The 23,634-nt window shown below is 37.0% G+C and overlaps 1 protein-coding gene and 1 pseudogene across 4 annotated transcripts in view; one reads left to right on the top strand and one right to left on the bottom strand.

Annotated features, from left to right (window-relative positions):
• LOC110069316 (sperm flagella and cilia-associated protein 2-like) overlaps positions 1-23,634 on the top strand; it is a 49,306-nt gene that overhangs the window by 1,377 nt on the left and 24,295 nt on the right. For 2 of the 4 annotated variants that reach the window (XM_089286616.1, XM_089286614.1), the window contains exons 2-26: positions 1,420-1,522; positions 2,559-2,640; positions 4,956-5,036; positions 5,345-5,434; positions 10,917-11,023; positions 11,589-11,652; positions 12,033-12,079; positions 12,822-12,861; positions 13,215-13,262; positions 13,754-13,833; positions 14,879-14,969; positions 15,304-15,372; positions 15,880-15,942; positions 16,421-16,504; positions 16,851-16,885; positions 17,335-17,404; positions 17,800-17,925; positions 18,434-18,495; positions 18,736-18,808; positions 18,995-19,090; positions 19,496-19,612; positions 20,366-20,468; positions 21,854-21,960; positions 22,426-22,558; positions 23,230-23,414. In XM_089286616.1, coding sequence (XP_089142742.1) covers positions 1,420-1,522; positions 2,559-2,640; positions 4,956-5,036; positions 5,345-5,434; positions 10,917-11,023; positions 11,589-11,652; positions 12,033-12,079; positions 12,822-12,861; positions 13,215-13,262; positions 13,754-13,833; positions 14,879-14,969; positions 15,304-15,372; positions 15,880-15,942; positions 16,421-16,504; positions 16,851-16,885; positions 17,335-17,404; positions 17,800-17,925; positions 18,434-18,495; positions 18,736-18,808; positions 18,995-19,090; positions 19,496-19,612; positions 20,366-20,468; positions 21,854-21,960; positions 22,426-22,558; positions 23,230-23,414 — 2,156 coding nt within the window. Of the gene's footprint in view, positions 1-1,343; positions 1,523-2,558; positions 2,641-4,955; positions 5,037-5,344; positions 5,435-10,916; positions 11,024-11,588; positions 11,653-12,032; positions 12,080-12,821; positions 12,862-13,214; positions 13,266-13,753; positions 13,834-14,878; positions 14,970-15,303; positions 15,373-15,879; positions 15,943-16,420; positions 16,505-16,850; positions 16,886-17,334; positions 17,405-17,799; positions 17,926-18,433; positions 18,496-18,735; positions 18,809-18,994; positions 19,091-19,495; positions 19,613-20,365; positions 20,469-21,853; positions 21,961-22,425; positions 22,559-23,229; positions 23,415-23,634 lie in introns of those variants that run through there. The other 2 variants (XM_089286615.1, XM_089286613.1) reach the window with 2 other exon arrangements.
• Positions 3,014-4,111, bottom strand: LOC149113985 (uncharacterized; annotated as a pseudogene).

The following is a 23,634-nucleotide window of genomic DNA, read 5'->3' as shown; positions in this document are numbered from 1 at the left end:
GCGTTTTGTAAAGAAAGCTTTGTTTTCGCTTGCCTGACACACAAAAATGTCTAGCGTTTTCGGAACGGGCTGGTCCATGAGTTCTATGGCTTGAAAGCAGTAGCCAAATGAGCAAAGTTCGTGCTAGTTCTCACGAATACCCAGATGTTGAATAAATCAAGAATCTTCCTGAACAGAATTTCAAAGGGAGGCAAACAACAAGCAATTGGATAGTGAGGATACTCAACGGAGCGACATCGGTAGTTAATATCTAAGCATAACCCTTGTGTGAAATATCCTGATTCTTTTATTTGTTTTCGTTGTGTTCAATACTGCTAGAATAGGCCCATATTGCAACACAAAGCCTGAATCGCTCTTTTTGGAGCATTAAGTATTCTTTTCGACTAGGTGCTCCAAGTATTTGAAGCTGTGTGCCTAAAATTTTAACTCTGCCTAAAATTTCGGCAGTGCGCCTAAAAATTTACACCTGGTTGCACAAGTGCTCCCAAAGCCAAAAATAAACTTTGAGCCCTGAGTAAAGTTGAATCTAACACATGCTCCCATTGGTAGATTTATAGTCAAGTGGCAATGGCTACATGTACCGGTAAATCTAAATGTTTCGCGGTGGGCAAGAACCAAGCAATTGTCACCCACTTCAATCACCATTGATCGGTTACTTTGACTTCTCCTTGACTTATTACCTTAACCTTAGCTTGAATCTCATTGTTTCCCTCGACTTTGTCTTGGGAAACATCAAGATTCTCAGGATTAGACAAAACTGTTTCCCATGAGACCAACGATTAACTGTAACTATACTATTTACCTAATATTTGTTGACTAAATACAGTCTGTACATGTAAATATTTGAAACTATTTTCAGTTATGTACATGCACAAAGAGAGGCACTGATACTTGAACAACTGAGCGTCGGATTTGGCTCAGAGACTGAGCCAAGCATCTTAAGAAATGAATGATTGCTTTGCCCTCATTATGTGTCACACATGACCCTTCGCTGCATTCTTGTGAGTAAAACCCACTCCCAGGTTTGTTGTAAACCAACTACATTGTTATCATTTGGACAACTGGTGCAGACCAAAGTTTGACAGTTTGTTGTTGGTGTCACTGTAACTGGGCAAGAGAATTATCCGTAAAGTTAACTTGGAAGAGAAGTCACAAGAAAACACTTGATGCAGAATCATGGATTGCCAATCAGATTGATGATCAATCAGATTGATGTTTAAATTGGATTAAGGATGAGAACCAACAACAGACTCAACACACATGTATGTGTTACTCTGGGTCTGGTACTTGAACCTGGGCTTTATTGGTGAGAGACAAGTGTTCTCACTACTGCCCCATCCTGTTCTTGAATCAGGTATATGTTCAGCTGTTCAGTGTGGTACCATTTCCTAAAACATATTCCTCATTTGTCCAATGTAGATCCAACAAACATTGCTAAAGAGTTTGCTACAGGATACTTGCTTGGAGAGCTACTAAACAAACATGGCTTGCAAGATGATTTTTCCTTCTTCTCCCAGAATACGTAAGTGTGCTGATGTTGGGATATCTGTGACAAAAACAACATGTCTTGTAACTGACATGAAGTTTAAATATTTACAGTCAAGCCCAGCACCATAATAAATGCTGTTAAAATAAATTATCAATAAATGCCAGAAATTGAGATCACTCATCTACTGTAAGACACTGTTATTCAAATCCTGTTCATCCATCTCCTTTGCTATGTATTTCTTACTAACCATTTATGAGGTCCATACTGTAAGTTATGGACTAGGTATTTCTCCTCTTTGATTTATGCCTCAAGCACAAATTATGCACATTAGGGCATAAAGTGAGAGGTGAGAGGGAAAAAGAGGATCCATAGCTTATACTGTAAGGACTGAGAAGACGAGGGTAGTAAGATGCTAATTATATCTCTGCTGTGTCTGATGGGTTTGGAGAAACAATATTCTAGTCACACAGAACAGCTTCAAATGAATGATGCATGTTGAAAGCAAAATCAGTCAAACAAAAAATAAGTTATTTTTGTAAGTGGTTGCCACATTTCTTACGTCTGAGATAACTGGCTCTTCATCGATTGCATCCTTCAGAATAAAACTTATGATAAAAATTCATATTATCAACAATTACTGATTGGATCTATGAAAACCATAAACTACAGGATGATGTTTTTGTCAACACATTACCTGCTATATCTTATGATACATGTAACTATGTATTCTATAAATTACACATCATGTCTTGCTAGTGTGGGTACCTTTAAGCCTTTAAGCTTGATTGGTTTTATTAGGTTTCCTCACCATTTATTTATTTATTTATTTATTTATTTTTTCTCCTTAAAAATTGTTAATTAGTCCATATATATGTTATGGAAAATATAGTACAATATAATGCAAATACAATTAATGGTGGTACACAAGTTGTACATACAATCTACAGTGTAAATGTAGTATTCCTCCTCCTGGTTTTAACACTTAATTGACATCACATTTGTTTGGCATAATAGCTACTGACAGTTAAAATGTATTATCTGGATATATAAATATTTTCTCTTGTTAAAGTACTTCTGATTCCAAACTGCACAATTTCACACGACTGGAGCCTACCTTAAAGTTGCTTGAAGTTCCTTATGATACCAACGTGGTGAGTGTTGTTTAGCAATCATGCTTAATGAGATATCGATATTATTTAATGTAACATAGTAAATGGTTTGAACCCAGGAGTATCAGTAGTTCGTATAGTGTGATCGTCCGCGTGAGGGTAGTTCTGAAAAGAACTGTTGTTGGTGACTGACGTTTCGACAACCTGAGCGGAAGTCATCTTCAGAGTCAAGTGAATAGTTTTTGTCAGTCGATGATGTTATAAGTCTGGTCCGATGAACATGATTGATCAGTTTAGCCATGATGGTATTGGCTGAAGGACTCGTGTAAAGTTTGTCATCAGTCATTGGTGGGTTTCGATCCGTCTTATTGTTAGTCAAATTGGTGGGTTTTTGGTCTGTCTATTGTTGGTCAAATTAAGTCAGTCTGTTGGAAGTCTGTTTGTCGGTTTCGTTTCCGTCATGGATAAGTCGTTTGTAAGGCGCTGGTAGTTGTTGACATCTTTTAAGTGGTGTTTGTTTTAGGTTAGTGTACCAGCTTTCCAGAGTCAGTCATTGAAAATAGTTTGTGCTGTAGGTTAAGCACTGAGCAGAGTCCCAGTCAATGTTGTGGTTTGTCAGTTGATGATGTACAGCAATGTGATTGTTGGCATCACCATTTCTCGTGGCTTGTTTGTGTTCAGTCAGTCTCTTGTTAAGGTTTCTGCCAGTCTCACCAATGTAGGAAGCCTGGCAGTCAGAGCATTTGATCTTGTAAACTGCTCCCTGTCTGTTGTTAGGTTCGTCCCTGTCTTTCATGTTGGTTAGTAAGTGTCGTAACCTAGTTGTAGGTTTGTGGGCTACATGGATGTTGCAGGGCTGTAGGATCCGTGAGATGGTCTCAGAAGTACCCTTAAGGTAAGGTATAGTCACTGTAGTAACAGGCGTTGGGTTCCTGTTTGTTGCGTCAGCTTCAGTAGGTTGGTAAATGTTTTGTCTAATAAAGTCAGCGTTTTGTGAAAAACACGTTCAAGGTATCAGTGTTTGTCAACTTAAGCTGTCCGGTGTATCACAAACTAGTTGCGCTCGTTTCGTCAAATTATAGTCGTGGCTTTGTGTGAAGTCGGGTTGTAGAATGATTCGTCAAGTAATGTGTCGGTAATGTGTCAGTTTTCTGTACACTGTCGTTCGCAGTTCGTTGTTGTCGCAGCTTACCAAACAGTCTAGAAAAGGAAGTTTTTCATTTTCTTTGATCTCTTTAGTAAACTGGATGTGGGTGTTCTGTTCATTCAGGTGGTTGTGAAAATCATCAATTTTGTCTCTGTGAATGGCTGTAAAGGTGTCATCAACGTAGCCTAACCAAAGTGGTATCGTTTGTCGGCAAGTTGTAAGGGCATGTTCCTCCACCTGTTGCATCACAATTTCTGCGACAACAACAGAAACAGGCGACCCCATGGCTGTTCCATGCAACTGTTTGTAGTGTTTACCATTATACTGAAAGTAAGTTGATCTAAGACAAAGGTTCAGTAAGTCCATGATGTCTTCTGTCGGTAACGGATCGAAACCCACCAATGACTGATGACAAACTTTACACGAGTCTTTCAGCCAATACCATCATGGCTAAACTGAGCAATCATGTTCTACGGACCAGACTTATAACATCATTGACTGATGAAAACAATTCACTTGACTCTGAAGATGGCTTCTGCTCAGGATGCCGAAACGTCGGTCACAAATAACAGTTCTTTTCAGAACTACCCTGACATCCGGATGATCACACTATACAAACTATTATTTAATGTGCGGTAATTACAATTTTTCTTCAACTGTAGTGCCATTGTAATACATGTATAACCTTTTGTGAAAATGAAACACAAAGTCATAGTCAAATTTTCCTCTCTTCCACGAAATAGGCAATGACTTACATGTCACACAACTTGTCACTGTCAAATGTGGGAGCTGACTGCTGGATAACATACTGCTGTGCTTAACCCAGCACATGGCGAGCAACAGACCCAGTTTATTGATATTATCATAGTCACTAACAAAACCAAATGAACATTTATAAACTTTAAGCGAACATTATAATGTGAGTTACCAGTATACAATTAGAAGACCAGATCATAACCACATGGCTGCTTCCTATCAGGAAAAAAAGAACCTTTTTTGAGGAAACTCGAACCCGAATGTAGCACCTGGCACTTAACAAGAACTAAACCAAAACCAAAGATTGTAAGATTTACCACCCCTAATATTCTTGTCTGCTCCTAAAATTAGCTTAACATCCAAACAACCAGCTTTTACATACTTCACGTACAGTAATCTATCATTACACTGTAGTTTGAATTAAAAGAACGTGGAAACATTTCTACTTTTGTAGGCACGGGCTGTTATGAATGAGAATCACAGTGCGATTACAAGACTGATGTACCAACTCTTTATAGCACTAGGAAAAAAATCTGTAAGTACTTTTGGTCAGTACAGAGAAAGTTTGTCAAATGTAGTACATACATGTAAATTATTATTATCATAATGATATTCTGTTATGGGACTGTTTAGCCACAGCAAACGCTCCACCCAACCAACAGTGCACTAATCCTTATACCTGCTTTCAGTGTTATGTGCATAGGCTTGGTCGTTAAAAATAAGTACTTTCACTGACTTTACTCTCTACGTGTAACTGCTTTCCATTTCTTTGTACATGTACATGTAGTTCTGTAGGAAATTAATTTTGTATCATTTTGATTTCTATATGTACCATTTGTTTAGAAAATGGGACTGACTGGTGTTGCCATGGAAACCATGAGACCGAGTGGTCCAGTAAAGCTAGAGAGCATTGAAAGTGGCATTTATAAAGAGGTTGGTTTGACTGTATTACAAGTATTTGCCTGTGGAATAGTGAGGGGGTAAGCAGACATGGAGTTCTAAGCTTCCTGTACTGTTTACTCTCAGTTCCTGTCACATCTTAAGTGGTAATTCCTACCTCTTGTTTTCTTTTTCCATTGCAAATTGTTATGCAATGTTGCCAACTTTTTGGCTATTTCTCCTGGTTACCATCTACTTGGGTATACAATATACACTTCCTGCCTCTTAATACATGTAAATTAATGTACTTCTACTAAAAGCTTAACGCTTTGCAAGGTGGTGAATTACTAAATATCTTTTATACAAAACCAAGACTTTCCTAACCCTGGAAAGGAAATTCAGACTGCACAGCAGTCAAAAGACTTAGCAAACAGTAAATTGAGAAAGGAAAAACATCTTGGAACATTTTTCAAAAGAGTTAGAAGTTGGGCTGTTTTCATCCATCAAAACTGTAGTAGCCACCTTAAATAAACGTTCTATATATACACATCTGTAACAAACATTTCTTGTGGCTTTGCCCCCCTCGTACCCTCTATATTACAGTGACTCAAAACATGTACATGACACAAGTGGAATTTTGTGTGGAATATAATGTCATATTTCAAACTTTCAAAGACTATGTAGAAGGAAAGTTTTAGCATGTGAAACGAATTTTCAAAAGAAATTGGTCAAGGTACTGCAAACTTTTGTTGCAAAATTTTACAATGCAGGGTAAAATTTTACGTTTATTTAGTAAAAAGCATTGGGGTTCCAAAGTTTCAAAAGTCCATTCATATTTGTTGAACAGCCCAAAATTTGCAATTTTTTTCAAATTTTGTTTGCATAACTCATTTGCTCATCAGTGTGACCTGATCTGAGCTTGTACACCTGTACACTAAAAAAGTAATTGAAACTAAACAGTCATACATGTAAGCACATGTAAAAATATACAATTCAACTACTGTAAATACAATACACATACATTAAAAATTAATTAGGCACTCTCAGGTTTATACCCTGTAACTAAACAAATGAAATATATATATAATAATTTATACAGTCATGTATTGTTTATTAGAATATTATTGTTTTTTTTAACCTCACCATAGATTTTTACTTGTAACAATTGATATGAACCTACATTTTTACCTTTTGTAGAATTTAAAGTACAATGTAATGGGAAAAAAGTCACCTAGTCTGTCAGTTTAACATTATCTCTTAAATTTAAATTTACTCTGTTACTTTTACAGTTTTGTTTAAGTCTTTCATAAAATGTTCCAAACAAAACCAACACAATGTTTTGTCTGTTTACCTCAGAAAATTCCCCTGAATCAAGACAGTGTGGCTGTAACTAGAGACTTCCTTACCTCCACTGTTGAAAGTTTTGTGCATGAAGTTGCAATTGAAGCAATCCATGAGCAAATTAGTGACTTGGCAGTTGACCTTGTCAAGGATTTACAAGAAATCTCTTTAGAAGTTGTTCATGACATGAGAGCAGTTGTTACTCACGTTCGGGAACTTAGACATGATAAAACTTTGAAAAAGTATGCGAGGAATATCATGAAAGATGCATTGATGACCTCTCGAGTTGTTATGGACTTTGTCAATGACCTTGATGCCATAATTCAACTTCTTAAAGTGACGTTCATGAGGGCTAAAATATAATTTTTACAAAGATATATATTTTTAAAAATCTTATATCGTAAGCTTCTGCCTAGTATGCATATTATGCTTGATATGCTTACATGTAGTTTTAAAGATGTTTTTTAAACTATGAGATCACCAGTCTTCTTTTTATAATGCTATATGATACATTTATTTAGCTTTACTGAGGGGGACATTAGGGGATTCTGAACACCTCAATACTGCCAAAAAATTGGGCAAATATCGCAATATCGCAAAAAAAAAAAAATTGCCAAATACCACAATACTTCCATACCGTGTCAAAACTTGATGTCATATTGAAACCACTACTTTGTGTTAAGCTTAAACAAATATAACAATTAAGAATTTGTTGATGAATGTTAAATCAGGTAATTTTCCATTTGTACAAAGTAATCAAGATAAGTAACATCCATTGGCGTGTTGGCTAATAATTAACAAGAGATAATGTACCCTTTTCTGATTACGACACTGTTAGCATGATAGCTATGTTTCATCGGGAATGTCCAATCTGAAACTGGAAAAGGCTCAGAAAACGTTGCAGGACTTGGAAGATAATTTTTAATACCATCCAAAATGCTAACAAAAACCGCATTTTGCAGGTTCGGAAAATGCTGCAATACTGCATTTCCAGATTAAAGTTACCGAAAAACTGCAAGAAAAATTGTCCAGTACCTCAATACCACAAATCCCAATGTCCCTCTCCTTACTAGCCTTACAGCTGCACATCTTCTTGAAAAATTGCATGCCATTTATGATTGTTTAAATATTTGTTTAATTTACATTGAGCACAGTTAAAAAGACAAAACAAATTGTAATTTTAACATATAGTTACAACTGTAACAGTGTAATACATAGCTTTATTCCCAAAGTTCTGGACAGCAGGAAAGTCACAATAAGTCTTAGATATGGTAGACACTATAAAGTGACAATTTGCAATGCTAGTGACATTGTTTGGACCGCATAACTTTCTTTGGTGAAAATGTTACAGATGCAAACTTGAATGTAAATAATTTAGTAAATGTTAAATATGTGTATGTATACAAATAATAAAAAAGCATGTAAATTACAAAGTCACACTGTAGGCTTAAATGAACATGTTTACTATATACGTGTAAGTTGCTGATTAAGGGAAGGATTTTTTTACGGAATGTGCAAAGCTCCTTTATCTTGACAAAGGTGGTTTGACATAAATAATTCAAAGAAGCTACATGCACAAGTTGAAACCATAGCAACTACAAATCATTTTTATGTGAGTCACTATTGTATGTTTTGTATTTTTATCTTGAGTTCATAGTTCAGCTAAATATTTCATGTAATGCATCAGACATGAATTATCATGTTGATCGTATTTTCAAGCTCTGGGAAGAGAGTCGAAAATACCAGGCATAAATGAGTGTTTGGAAATGTGGTTAAACATAGTCACAAGTGTTTGATATGACTTCTCAGTTGAAACCAAAACTATGAGAAAAATGAGAAATAAAATAATATGCTAATAGGAATCAGATATCTAAACACTGTCAGGACTATAATTTTCTGTTTTGTGTAAACTTGATGAATTATTGATGAGTTTCAGGATCAGTCATGGCAAACACACTTGACCTTCAGAATATTGCAGTTGGTTTAATCTGTTTTCTGTTAAAAGCTTAATAGAATGAATGAAGAGACATTTTTGATGCAGAAGCAGCTTTTGGCCATCACTTACCGTAAATCCTTGAATTAGTGCCCGTGGCGGTTATTTCAAATTAAGGAGAAGACAGAGGGTGCTTAAATGGGGGAGGTGCTTAATCGAGGGGGGTGCTTATTTAATTTTTCCCAAAACATGGTCAGATATGATTGGTTTTTTTGTAATATATGTATGTGTCACACCCTCAGAAGTCTCAGAAGGATCCTCTCTCTCTTGAAGAACTACGTAATATTACACTTATAGCCGGTCAATACCTGCCGCATGAAGTTGGTTGGGCTTTAGGCCATGAATCAGCAGATCTTCACTACCATCCATTACGACGGTCAATTCACAGTGCTTGAATGAGCTGATAATCACTTGCTTGTGATTGAACACGACCAAAACTTATATGATACATCCTCTGTTGTCCCAATACTCTTCCATAAAACAGGGGGAGGGGGGGGGGGGGCTTGTGTATTTGAGGCAAGGCGCTTATTTTAAATTTTGGCCGATAGGAGGGGCACTTATTTGAAGGGGGTGCTTATTTGCCTGGAGGCACTAATTTGAGGGTTTACGGTATGCCATATATGTAAGTACATGATTATTTATTAGCTTTGGTATGAACCTAGAACCTACACTTGACCTTACCCCACCTAATCTTTGAACAAAAGCAAAAAAGACAATCACAATTTAAACAAGGAAATATAAGCTGTGTCCCACACTAACATGGTGACGTTTTTGTATGCACTTTAAAACAAACAAACAAAAAACAAACAACACAATTGGCTGTCAGTGACTTTCTCTATCAATGTGTATGAGTAACCTCAAAGGTTCATCTGCTCTATTGGTATGCTGCAGGAGAAATGTGGGCTGTTTATTACCCCTCCATAATCCCCCTAGTAATGGTTGCATCCCAGTGTAGTTACAAAACGATTCATGGCTTAGTTTACTTCATGTGTATGCATAACTCCATTTCTTGTTAGTTTTACTTTTTGATAAATTGAAGAGCGTACTTGTTTACTACTACACTGCTCCAACTGCTTCTTGTTTGGCTTGCCTGAAAGCATGTGGGAATAATTATTCAAAATGGCAGCTGAACACATAAAACTATCTTTGAAGTGGGCCATTGTAAATCATGACTTTTTAATAAGTTCAGAATTTATCATATTATATTTTATGATTCTGATAACCCCCTGCATGTAAATGGCAGAAAATTCTTTCAGTCTAAGTAATTACAGATATCCTAGTGATGTTTCAGTTTTCTAGAGTGGAACACACAACAGATATATAGCTGCAACATTAGTATTAGCCCGTGGAATTGGCTTATATTTATAATTAGGCCTAAATTAAAGATGCAGTATCTTTCCACCATTGAAGGTCTTGTTTTGTGTTATATTTCATTGCAGTATACGTTTTGCATTTTTACTTTACGCTTAGAGAGGTTTAGCCAGCAGTATGTTCACAACTAAAGTCCTTCAAATACAGCATACCTTCTAAAAGATAAGCCCAAAGCATACACAAGTTTGGGGCACCAATACTAGAGCCATGGAAATGTACAAGAAATAGATTTTGAAGTCAATGTGATTTACATGATTTTACTCTTGGTCCTCTTGCTTCAAAATTGTATGGATATCAGTTCTATGTTATTATCACATTTGAAAATTCATAAATGGAATTTAAAAGATGTGTCGTCTTTTGTGACAATTTAAGAGTTTTCGGTCATCTTAAACCTCCATACAAATACAACTGTAGTGTAAAATGGTAGTAAATAATTAAAAGGTTTAGATATTAGAATTTTGACGACTTTATATGAAAACTACCAACGTTCAATCGGCCCACAGCTTATTATACTGTACACACATGTAACGCTCTCCCTAAAATGCCAGTAAGCCATTTTGGCCTTTTTCCCCTCTCTGCCAAAATCAGTTTTTCTTTGAAACCTCTCCCATTTAAATTTGTTTTACCTTGATGTTCATTTTCATGATTTTCGTAAGAAACATTTTGGACACGGACTTGTTTTGACGCAGAAAGGCAAAAAGCAACTTGTAAATTGGCCGTTAATTGACTAGCAGCTAGGTGACTGCATTAATATATATAGTTGATCAACTAGGAATACCGCATTGGTCAAGTCTTCCACCTGATGCGGTTGAATATTGTTTTCTATCTCAGAGACTGAAACAGCTTACCAAACGTCAGGTGGACTTAAACTTTGAACAGCTTGTTCAAAGATATCAAGCCAAGCAGAAAGAACAGGAGGATTTGGCCTTCAGAGCAAAGTATGTTCAAATATCAATGTACTATGTTCCCCTGTTTTCAATTTAAACTTTTAAAGGAGAAGCAGGTAGATCTTTGGAGGTGCCCCTCTCCTTGAACTTAAAACATACAGTTTTGCTGTAACTTTAGGTTGTGTGACTCATCCTTTACAACACATGATAATTTTGCCTCTTGACTTTGTTGATTGTTCATTGTTGACTTTTTTCACCCTCCTGGACAGTTTTTTTTTATTTTTGCCTGGTTTTCTTCCTTGCAACCCAGCGCACCTAAGATCGCTATGGTCCTTGATCTAGTTCTAGCTGTGTGTTCATTTTGCTGCTAACATACCCATTCAAACACATTGATAACCAACTTTCAAATGTTGCCGTTTTCCAATCACTAGTAACTGCATCATATGTTATTTCTCCCTTACAAGCTAGACCTGTAATTTTGACTAATACATGCTGGTACCTCTGGGTGTAGAAATGTTCATGTGGAGGCCAAAAGTACTACCATGTACACGTGTATATGAATGGCAGTGAAATGTATTACAATAAAATCTAATTTAAAGTGCGTCCAAATGTCCAGGTTTGAAGAAGAGGAAAGAATGCGCAAGTATTTACAAGGACAGAGAAGACAAGGCTTAGACAAGGTGAAATGGAAGATCGATTGCTATTTAGCCCTTTGTATTGTCTTGTAAACTTACATGGGCTTCAGTTGTTGATTGCTATTCAAAAACAAAATAATATTGGTAGCCACACCAGCCTCCTGTTTCCTATTCTTGAATTTTTAGTTTATTTTGTAATATTACTCTTAGCATGACTCCATGATCTTTTTTGGGTTGAGAGCACTTACCTAAATATTAATAAGAGCTACTAATAAAAGCTACCTGCAGAGAGTTATGCGTTATAATCTCACCTTGTCGCTTGTCTCAGTCACTATCTCAAAACATGCAATGTCCTGTTACACATTGATTGTATTTGCGTTAGATGCCATATTCAGTTTCAATAACATATTTCTTTTATTTTCCAGTCACGGCAGGCTAAGCAGAAACAGCTAGAGATGATGGATAAAATAAGGTAACGGAAGGAACTTACAATAATAGTAGTTATTTATCCAGATGTCATTTACCTTGAGGTCCGTGCTGAAAGATATGAGCTGAAGTTTTCCTGTTGGTTTATGGTCTAAACATGAAGTGTGCAGGACATGACATAATGAGAAAAACTTGAGGCATAAGTGTTATTGGAACAAGTCCTATCAGGGCCGATGTTAAAATCCTAGAAATAACTAAGTGCTTGAAATAAATTGAAAGACACAAAGTAATGTCATTTGATGCAACATATTTCTCTTGTGTTGTCGTTAGCATTGTATTTGTATGGAACAAACAAAATAAATACTGCTATAAACATAAAGTCGGACATTTTTGCAATGCTGCCTTTTTCGGGTTGTGCAAAACCTGTCAGTGAATTTTTAATTTGTTAACGATAACAAGCTTAACAGAAACGCTTTGTACACTGGGCCTTGGAGAAAGCAGCATTGCTGAAATGTCGGATTTATCATGTATATCAGTGTCAGGTTTATGTCTTTTGTAAGAAAAAAAAAACACACACACACAGTAGATTCGTTACAAATAAGTAGAAGCCCCATAGATAGCAAAACCTGTCAAGCTATATGAAAAAATATCAATAATGTTATGACCTGTGGAATCCATCATTAAACTGAAGAAGCTTCGTTGTAGTGGAGTAAAACAACTGAGTATAGTAAAAGCAATTCCTTTAGTCATGTTCTAACAATATTGCATTTTGTTCTTCATATTTTCAGAGATGCAACTGTGAGGATTCCCAAACCTCCTGATTCTAAGGTGAATACACTGAAACTTCAAAGTAACCTACTTTTTATTAAATAAATCTAAACAACAAAAACAGAAGATTGAAGCTTATTGCCATAGTTTAGTATAGCTGCGTTACTTTGGGAGTGTCTCTACCTTCGGACCTTTGTGGTAATTGTCAACACTCAAAACTGTTTGTTATGGAAGTGTAATAAATTAATTAGATAGATCTCCTAGCAGATTATGCTTGATATGTTTCCTCGAGAACAAAAAGGAAGAGACCATGTCATCATAACATCCATACCAAACCAGCTAACTCCACTTCTTTAAAAAGAACACGTACGACTTTGGGTTTACACTGAACATCATTTCTTTGTATTTTCCAGAAATCAGCGAAATCACGGACTGAATTACGACGTCAAAGGGAGGCAGAGGTAGTAAACGCCGTTATCTAAATACCGTTTAGTTTACCAAGTGCTGAATACTTTGATCAAATCACACTCCTATGTTATACTCTTTTGTCTGGAAAGACCCTCGTCCCCTTTCTATTCATTTTCTTTTTTTTTTGTTCTTTGGAGACAACCCCTCGAATATGTTTCCTATTGTATACGAAAATAACATATAGATATGAATAAATTCAAAGAAACTTAAATAGAGTGAAGAAAGCATGCTTATTGCGAATCTAGTTATTTACTATGATTAAGCATCTGAATATCTGGTATCTGGATCGTTATCTTATGCCCAAAACATTTTTGTTTTACGTATAATGCACCCAAGTTTAAAATTTATTAACTGCAAATATCCCCAGTGACTGAAAAGTTGATTAACATGTAGCTGTCAAAGTTCTTTGGGCACTAGTTGTAAATTTCAGGACTGCTGAGTCAAAAAGATCACGTGAAACTAGGTGTATTGTTGCTATTTATAGGAGGTGAAGGAAAGCATTGATGCATTTGAAGCAAGCATGAGGGCTGTGATTCCACCAGCTAGTCCAATAGGGATTGAAGGGTAAGTACAGCTTCTAATAAACTATTGTGAATGAGGTGGAGTATGATAAAGCGGCTGTAGTTTATGTCTTAAAGGAAATCTTGGCTGAAAGACACTTTCCAAATGAGAAGTTGATGTTTGTGTTTCACTGTTTCAGCGATTTGAAGTCGTCGGTTCTTTGCCTGTTTTGAATGCTGGGCGTTTCGCTTCTGCTAATTTGGGATATCAAATTTCCCGCACGCCGCCATGTTCGTTTTTACAAAGCTTGATGGGAAATTATGATGTCATTGGACGATCACGCGATTACGTGAATCTACTGATATTAAAGTGCTGTCAATCAATCGTTTATAATTCAAAATCGCAAAATCAAAATCACTGTAGAGTAAACATGGCGACGCCCAGGTGATTTCAACTGAAAACCCAACACCTCGTATTCGAACCACTTACAGAGATATCAACCTAGGACCCCAGGATCAGTTGAAGAGAACCATTAGGTATACTTTGGAACTTAAACTGCTTTCCAGCCAAGACTCTCTTTAAGATCAAGCAAGCATGTCTTTTTGATCGGGTGTTAACTAGCTGTTTCTCTTCACATACAAAAGTGACTTGATGTCTCTTTCAAGACATCATTCTCTCTTGTCCATATTTATAACGAAGCTGTATGGATGAATTACTTGCAGTGGTTTTGATTGCTTATGATTACATGTTACACGTCAGACACTGACTTGACCAAAGTGTAACGTAACGTTTATGAAAACTTGCTCAGAGAGACGTGCAGATCGCATTCAAGATCTTTGGCCTTCTTCGGCTTAGACGTGCAAAGCAGTAATGGCTTATTTTGATTCATTGTGACCTAGTTATTCGACAAGTATGGTTTATCGTAGAAATACTATTTCGCAAATTTCGAGGGTTCTTTGCATTCATAAAGAAATGAAACATAGTCGATTCTTTGCAACAAACAGATGGCTTCACACAAACAGAACACAGTTACAGTCACGCTGTGTAACAGAATTTGTGTGTACGTAACTGAAGATTTTTTAATTTGTTGTACGATTTCTGTTTCTAGGGAATCTAACCGAGAAGTGGATGCCGAAATTGACGCATTCCTTAGCTCAAAATCTCCAAAGAAACCGGTGGATCCATTGTCTTATATTAAAGTACGTGAAAATTAGAGTTTAGCCTGAAATGTCAGTCATCTCCCGCCCTCAGTCTAATCCCCAGGCGAGGATTTGGCTTAGGACGGCAGATGACTGTCATGGACAATAGAGTTATGTATAAACTAAGATAACCTTGACAAGCGATGTACTTGTGAGTGTCAGTTACCACTATTTGCTAAATGATACAAAATCTGAAGAGATCTCTTACTGATAGGCCCTAGTTTTCTACATAATACACAGCTATGAAGGATTATAAGCGGCTCCACCGTTATAACTCAAGCTGAGGTATTGCGGCAGAGCGGCTGCAAGTTTTGTCTGTCCTTTTTTTTATTAGCCCAGGTCAAATGATGATTACATCAATAAAATCAGGACAAGACTGGAAGAAGACTCAGTCGCTAGGAAGGTAAGGCTAATTAGAAATACACACAGTCACAATTTTTTTAGTAAGAGGCGCGGTGGCCTCATGGTTATTGCGCTCGACTCTTGATCGATCGGTCTGGGTTCGAGCTTTGGCCGGGGACATTGTGTTGTGGTCTTGGGCAAGACATTTAACTCTCACAGTACCTCTCTCTACCCAGGTCTATAAATGGGTACCAGCGAACTTAATGCTGGGGGTAACCCTGTGATGGACTAGCATCCCATCCGGGTGGGGGGAGGTATTAGAAATACTCCTAGTCATTTTATGGTACTGAAACCGGAGATAAGCGGATGGGCCTCTAGGCTCGTATGCAAACTTTAAAACCACGATTGCAGTGAACGTTTGAGCCGCTCGCTGGAAGAATCGCATCTTGATAGTTCTGGTACTTGTAATGAGGTTTTCATAGTCTGACGGGGTTTGTAAAATGGAATAAAAATTACAAAAGTGTTGATAAAATGTTGGTGACATTTTTCAAATGTCCTTTATTAACAGGAAAGAGAAAAGAGAAGAAGGCGGGTTTTGATTGAGCAGATGAAAGCTCATGAAGCTCAAGAGGTAATACCGAACACATACAATAATCATATTGTGTTGTAATGGCAGTCTTGTCTATAATGTGATGTATAAGTGTGGACAACGGAGTAAGTCATACGGGTTTGTGCCTCAGATGTGGCATTGTGATCTCCTTGTCCCCAAAATCCGTAAAATTAAATTATGGATTGGTATTAATTGAATTTTAGACCACTGGACCGGGTGAAAAAAAAGTTATCCTTCTGGTCAAACGTGTACAAGGACCTTTGGCCAGGATTATAGGGACAATGTACCAACAAATTATACTCAGTGGTATAGCATTCTTCAAGGGAGATTAGTGTTGACTCAGAGATTTCTGCTCGGTATAACTGATTTACTGGTCTTGTACACCACCTAACAACGCGCAGTCAGAATTTAATTAAAATCTTAATTATGTTGGAATATTAGTGTTAAACCCCGTTCAGTTGGCGTCAAGTATAAAAGGGAACTTGCTTTATTATTTCAGGAAGCTCACCGTGAAGAGATGCTTGTTAACAGACTAATGAGGCAATCACAGCAAGAGAGAAGGATCGCTGTTCAACTCATGCAGGTTAGCGTTTGTTATGTAATGTTAATGCAGGAAGGCATTGTCATAAAGCGACAAAATCAACGAAACCTATTCGCCGTTCTTCGCAAATCCTCGTTAAAGTGACCGAGAAGCGTCTGATTCTTTTTGCCAAGCAAAATAACGGGAACACTACACACGTGGTCACGTGACTTTGACACCATCAGGATAGGTCATATTGCCTGTTCGTGAAAAAAAAGAACTTATGACATACATGTACTTACACAGAACATGTGTTCTGCCTAGCACATCAACAGCACATCAACTGCACTTTTTATTGCTCCTGTATCAAAATCTCAAACAACATTATTTTCGCTTTAATTTAACGCAGATTCGTCACGAAAAGGAAGTCATTCGACAAAACAGGTGGGTTGCTTTAACTCGCGTGATGAGCAGTTAATTTCTCATAGCAGTAACAATACGTTTACTAGTAAACATGTGACGAGAATTAACTGAAGAATATACCAACAAGCTAATACACATGGTCTTGATAAACGACTATAAATGGTTAAATAATAATAATAATAATAATAATAATAATAATAATAATAATAATAATAATAATAATAATAATAATAATAATAATAATAATAGGAAATAACAATCATTGGATCCACAAATCACTTATTAAATTAGCTTCATAATCTGTACCCTGCGAGCGCAAAAGAGTCCCCGCTGGTTTTTCACGCCGCAGAAAATTATCTTTGGCATCCGGATTCAACAGGCGGGTATCCGTTTGTGTCTGAGGGCAGGATAATCTGTAAAACTTTGTGAAATACTTTTTGTGTTTATTCTTCATACTTTTCTTCTCAAAGGATATTTAGAGAAAAACAATATGCTGAAAGAAGGTTGAAAGACTTTGATGATGCACTAACAAGAGAAGCGGTAAGGGGAAATTTGTTTTATCATATGCAAAGCTTATTCCACTAAGACAACTTAAAAAAACTTTTAAGGTAATCAACAGGCCATGTCTGTACCTTGCTGTCAGAGAGACTTGCATGATGAACTGTTCTTTGTAGATAACGATTTCCCTTGGTCATTTAAAGACCTCAAGAGATATCAGTTCGAGTGAAACTAAAAAGATTCAGAGCAACCACATTAGGATTCGCGTTGGACGTTTGTCTTCTTTCAGTGTTCGCAAACTTTCGAAGCTCATGTTTTTGAGTCGTGAAGTATTTTTCATGTGGTTTGAAGAATCAGACTAGTGTGCAACCTGAGTGTGCAATTTGTTATTCGTATGATTCTCTTGCTACTAACATCGTGATTAACTTTTTCAACAGGAACTATGTCGTCAAGCTAGAATAGAATATGCAGAGGAAACAAGAAAAGCCCAGGAATTACATGATAAAATAAAAGCTGAGATTGCAGAAGCAAAGTACAACAAGCACTACAATATCTGTTGGGAGGCAAGTTCCTTTCATCAAGCTCCTTATCCGATAAAAAGGGTAGTTGCTGAAATAAAGAGGAATTCCCGGTCTTTTAAACCTCTCGATTACCAGAAGCAATTTTTTTTTGCTTCCTTGACATACAGTTAGTGAAATTTTACCCTCGATTTCTCGCACCTCCCAATTTTTCGTACTGATTTTCGTCAGCCGTGGAGGCTCGAAAAATCGCGATTTCATTGTATTGTATTAGTATTTATTTGAAAAGGACTAAAATAATCGAATTATAATTAATTTTACATGGAAGATAATACATGTACTCAAGCCTTTTAACTACAAGTGATGTCATCACAGCAATTGTTGACCGAATTGCCTGAGTCAAATTTCGCTAAATGTCGCTTTACTCGATGATCTTGTTTTCAAATTCATGTCTCCAGTTTTCTTTTTTTGTGTATGATTTAGGAATGGCTCCACCTTGACTTAACATGATCAGTTCTGACTGAATGTTCTTATCAGTATTTTTTGCTTATAGGTTTTGTCGCAGATTGTGGACTTTTCCTGCAAAATAGGAGAGTACAGAGAACTTACTGAAAAGTATGTGAACAGCAGTATTGTTGAATCGAGCTTCAGAATTGGAAGAATACAGAACAAACTCTGAGTTAATTTTGTTACAAGCAGCTATCGTTTTGGACTTTAGCAAATTCTCAGTATACAGCACTTCTACTTTATAGCACATCTACTTTACCTTACTTCTAGTACTTCAGTACTTCTAGTGCGCTTTAATGTTATTTACACCAGCACACTGTAAAGTGAAATCTCACGGCTTGTTTGCAGACTCATGCCACCCAAGATGTTCAGGGAATGGGAAGCGCTGTTTCTTGAAGGATTACCAATATACGAAGACGAGGTTGTATCGCTTTTAGTGTACATCAACGTGCTTTAGTTTCGTTGATAGACTTTTTCAATTGAGTTACCGGTCTTTTGTGATTAATTCATTTTAGCGTTCTTTTCTTACAATTAAACAAAATTGATCCAATTAAAGCTCATGCGAAAATGAAAAGTGTTAATTCATGTTTGAATTTCATCTTTTCAGCCGACTGAAGTGTCTAACACTGAATTCTCCCAACAAAGAGAAATTGAGAAAGAGAAAGAAGATTTGATGGATGAGGGAGATTTCTTGGAGTACAAAGTGAGCAGAAGCATGACTATTTTCTTTAACTTTTAAGAACTCGCTACACTTTGGTAATCACCTAAGTTGTTGCGTCAGTTATCTTTGCATTCGGAGAACAAGCATTCCTTTGCGGTCCGCGCGTGCATGCAAAATCTCGCGCGCGCTTTACAGACACTCTTTGTGACGTCAGCCTGTTTTGTACTTTCGTAGAAACAACAGCAGTAAATGTTGGGAACAGTTGCGCGTCTTCTTTCTGGGACCTTTGACAGCAAGATTTCTTTGTGAAGGACCAAAACAACATCTTCCGTTTATTTGCGTTGAGAAACAATGAAAAGGAAACTTAGGCTTAGTTATGTTGTCGGTGTGTACATCTGCATCTGCCAAATGTAATTTACTTAGTTGTTTGTTTTTGTTTCTCTGCAGAACTTAATAGGGGAGTGGACTCCTGATGAAGGAACAGAAATCCAAGGACCCGCCAAGGATAATGCGGTCTTGGGTCATATCATTCACAGACTGTTTAACATCGTTTCGCCACCAGAGGTATTTTAATCATTTTGCTCTGTAAGCTTTAGAACTCTTCTGTGCTCGCCCGTGAACACGTTTTGCGCCCTCAGTGACGGTAAGCCGTTGGCAACGCTTCTGTGCACAGGCTTATTGAGCCTATAACATTTGGTAGCTGTAACGTTGAACATGGTTACATACTACATGTTGTAATTAATTTCTCCTTCTTTTTCTTTTATTTTCACCTGCTGCCAGTGTAGCACTTAAATTGTACGGGGAACTGACAAGAAAACCAACGATTTAATTTAGCTCTTTAACTCGAACTTTTATTTTAATATAGAAAGAAATTATTTTGTCTTATTATCTGAATGAGCTTTATAAAGAATTGTTGTTGTCGTAAATATGGAAATAACTACAGCTCTAAATATGTATGCGATGCTGCACAGTACATGGTGCTTGATCTGCAAAGACTTGTACAAGAAAGAAAGATTTTTCGAACAAACCCAATATTTTACAGGGTAACACAGCTGATGTGATGAGACGATGAGTGGAGTCATTGTCTTTGTTTCTATGAAATGGTGTTTTTAACGAGTAACAAATACCGCGAAAGTCAACTGCGCCAGGTTTGAGTAGTGAAATAAAAAAGTCAGGTACTGAGAAATACGTGAAAAGAGGGGAAAACAGTATGGAAATTAGAAGTAGAGTTCTGTAGTTGTTGTGTTTTTCTTGCCACGGCAAATCAACAAAATCAGTCACAAATTTCAGGTTGAAGCTGTTTTTTTTTGTTTATAGCCTCCCCCTCCTCCACCGGAGTTTCCACCGTTTCCAATCAAGGTGTGTTTTCTTGGGAAGTTCTTCAGTGGTAAAACTTCAGCCATTAATAAAATTCTTGATGGTGAGTACCCTCGTCATTTGTTTGGACATTTGACTCGTTTAGCTTCGAGTCATTAGTATAATAAGAGTTTTTTTAAAGAGAGTTTTACAAACTTTTGTTAGGATGACTTTGATATCAAAGAAATCTTTGAATGGAAAGCGTACATGTACGTCGTTTACTAATCGGGCGCCTGGGGCGAGCCAAGTTTGTAACTTGTTCGATTTAAAATACTTTTTTGGAGAAGTATTCCTCACGTGTTCCACTCTGTGAAAACTAGCACTGAGTGTTGTATATTAGACTTAGCGCTACTGTTTACTGTTAATTCAAGTTGAATGTCCGATTAGCTAGCCGCTCTACCGACTAGGCACGACATGTGTCTTACCTTCTGATCAGTTCTGAGATTAGTCAAAACTATGACAAAATTCTCGAACGTGATTGGCTATCAGCAGCCCGATTTGAGCATTAATTGGACAGTGTACGCGTCATGCTTGTAATTGGACAGTACGCGTCATTTTGCGCGCGCTGTTGCAGTGCACTTTGTTGAGTAAACTACTGTGTTTTTCAACATTCATAACGACGTTTAATCGTTCAGCGATCAATCGATGGCTTGTTCGTTTCTCGAATTTTGTCATAGTTTTGATTAATTGGTAACAGGACATCGTGTCGTCCAATTCAGTCTGTAATCATACTCGTGATTAAGAAATCGGACTCCCGCTTCGCGGTCGTCCGATTTTGTTAATCACTCGTATGTTTACAGACCGAATTGGACTCCACTCAGTCCTATTACCATTATTAATCACGCTTCACGTAATATATCAAATACGAAAGACCGTGTTTGACCACATTCCCAAACACCGAGAAGAGAGTTGAAAAAACGACGCGTAGCGGAGTATTTTTGACGAACTTCGAGGTGTTTGGAAATGTGGTCAAACACTGTCTTGAGTGTTTGATATATCTTCTCAATCGAAACTAAAACTAAGGAGAAAACGGAGAAATAAAGTCGTAAAAATCTATGCTAATTAAGATCAGATATTGATGAATTATTAATGAGTTCGAGAAGTCAGAATGAGAGAAAGGCTTTCTACTGGCTAACAATACGAACTAATGTGTTTTAATATGCATTGTTGCCAGTGAATGGTAACGTAACCTGTGTGGGGTACCTGACTGGATATCTTTTACATAAATAACAATTCCTAACTATGGGAAAAAGTGGCCACCTGTCATGAACGTTTAATATTTTAAGTGCTCAGTTACCAGCTTATCTGTTAATTATAGTTCATATCTACGTTACAGTAACCATTTTTTGGTAAAAACATATATATAAATAAATATCTTTTGTTGCTGTTTTCTTGTGTTTTGGCATTAATTTAAATGTTATCTTATTGCGCTCGTCTTATTATATTCAGGTCATCGAATGGTGCGACTGTCTGTTGATGATCTTGTTGCTGATGCTGTAGAGGCTTTTAAAAACAACGAGTGTATTGAAGAACCTCCAGAAGAACAAACCATACAAGTAGGACATTTGTTCCTGTTTTTCTTTACTGCTCTTTTATTTAGACTTTCTAATCAGCTGTAATACCAGTACCCCGTTAAAGAATCGCGGAAACAAACGAACAAACAAACAAACAAACAAACAAATAAATAAACAAACAAACTGACCGAAAGACTGACAGAAAAACAAACAAACAAACAGAAGCACTGTTACCTCAACAATGTTGTGTGGCTTTCTAGCTGTAATGCATTATTGACATTATTCAAAGTAGCCCGGTCACGTAGGAAATTAACTTTAAATTGAAGGAACCCTGAAAATAGTAGTTTACTAAGATAGTAAAACACCAAAGAGATAATAATAAACCATAAGGGAACAAGGATGGTTAAGGATGGAGAAGATTAACACGGATTACAAACAACGAACTTTAAGCTTCACTTTTCAAGATGCGCAAATCGTGACGTAGCTCCTTTAATGTTGTTCTTTAAGAATGAAGACGTCTCTCCCAAGAAGGTGAGCATCCAAGATGAGACTGGAAAGAGTAAAGACCAACCCTCAGAGACTTCTGGGGCTGCCACGCCACAATCATCCGCGCCTGAAGAGGGGACTGGGGAAGTGAAAGGTATTAAGAATTACATGTTGTTGTCAACTGATTTGAAGGGTGTTAGATTAGGCAGCCAGTGACATTTATGATCGACAAGCACATTCCAGTAGGTTTCGCTTAGTCAGATTCACGCTGGCTGTGGGTTTTTTTTAATATAGAACGCAAGATAAGAATACTAATTTCAACTGAAAGATTGTTACGATGTTGTGAATCCTCCGTAGGAAAAAAGATGGCGGTTGTATATTTTAGCAACATACCATGCGAGCCTTACACAGCCCATAAAGTACAAGGAAAGCCATATTTTTGCAATATTTGTTCCTGTGCTAACGACATAGTCTATGCTGGGTTAGCAGATGTTAGAAATTTTCTGTCCGTTTTTATGAGTGTCGTTTAAGTTTTCGTGCGCTAAGAATTATGGGTAAATGTGTCAGTCGCCATCTTTTTTCCTACGGAGGAATTAAATTTCTCAGTTTTCCAGTTGAATTTATACAATTGTTTTGAAAGGTATCTCTAATATCCAGCTCAGAACTAGTTCTAATTTTAAGAGGTAAAAGCTTCCAACATTCCAGTATAATAATAATAAATGAAATTTGGACGACCACTCAATCCAGTTGTTACTTCTGATGCTTTGGTCATTTCTAAGTATTCCAGAAATATCTAGTGACCTTATTTCTGTTTCTTAACAATAGACAGCGAAGATCCCAACAAAATAGAAGAAAAACAAGCTAGCGAAGCCGGGGAAAGTGACGAGAAGAGAGATAAAACCAAAGAAGAACTGGAGAAAGAAAACTCTGAAGTCAAAGAGGATGAAAAGAAAACACCAACCAAATCTAAAGATCTGGAGCCAGTGCCGTCCAAAACTAAAGGACCCATGGTGGGTGTTTACACCTTCTGTATATCTAATATCTCCTGAACAAATAGATTCCATGTTACCATGCGTCTGTTTAGTAAAAGATCACAGATGACGTCAAAATGTGATAAAGACAAAAGAAGGGTCACACGAGGCGATAGCCGAGTGTGTCACTGATGTTCTTACCACATATTGACGTCTTCTGTGATCTATTACTGAACAGACGCACGGCAACATGGAATCT

This window comes from Orbicella faveolata, unplaced genomic scaffold (genome assembly GCF_042242905.1).
Source record: "Orbicella faveolata isolate gen_17 unplaced genomic scaffold, um_ofav_v1 contig_14, whole genome shotgun sequence".
In the NCBI taxonomy this organism is placed as follows: Eukaryota; Metazoa; Cnidaria; class Anthozoa; order Scleractinia; family Merulinidae; genus Orbicella; species Orbicella faveolata.
The sequence above is the reverse complement of the archived record's forward strand: the minus strand, read 5'-3'. Positions and strand labels throughout refer to the sequence as shown.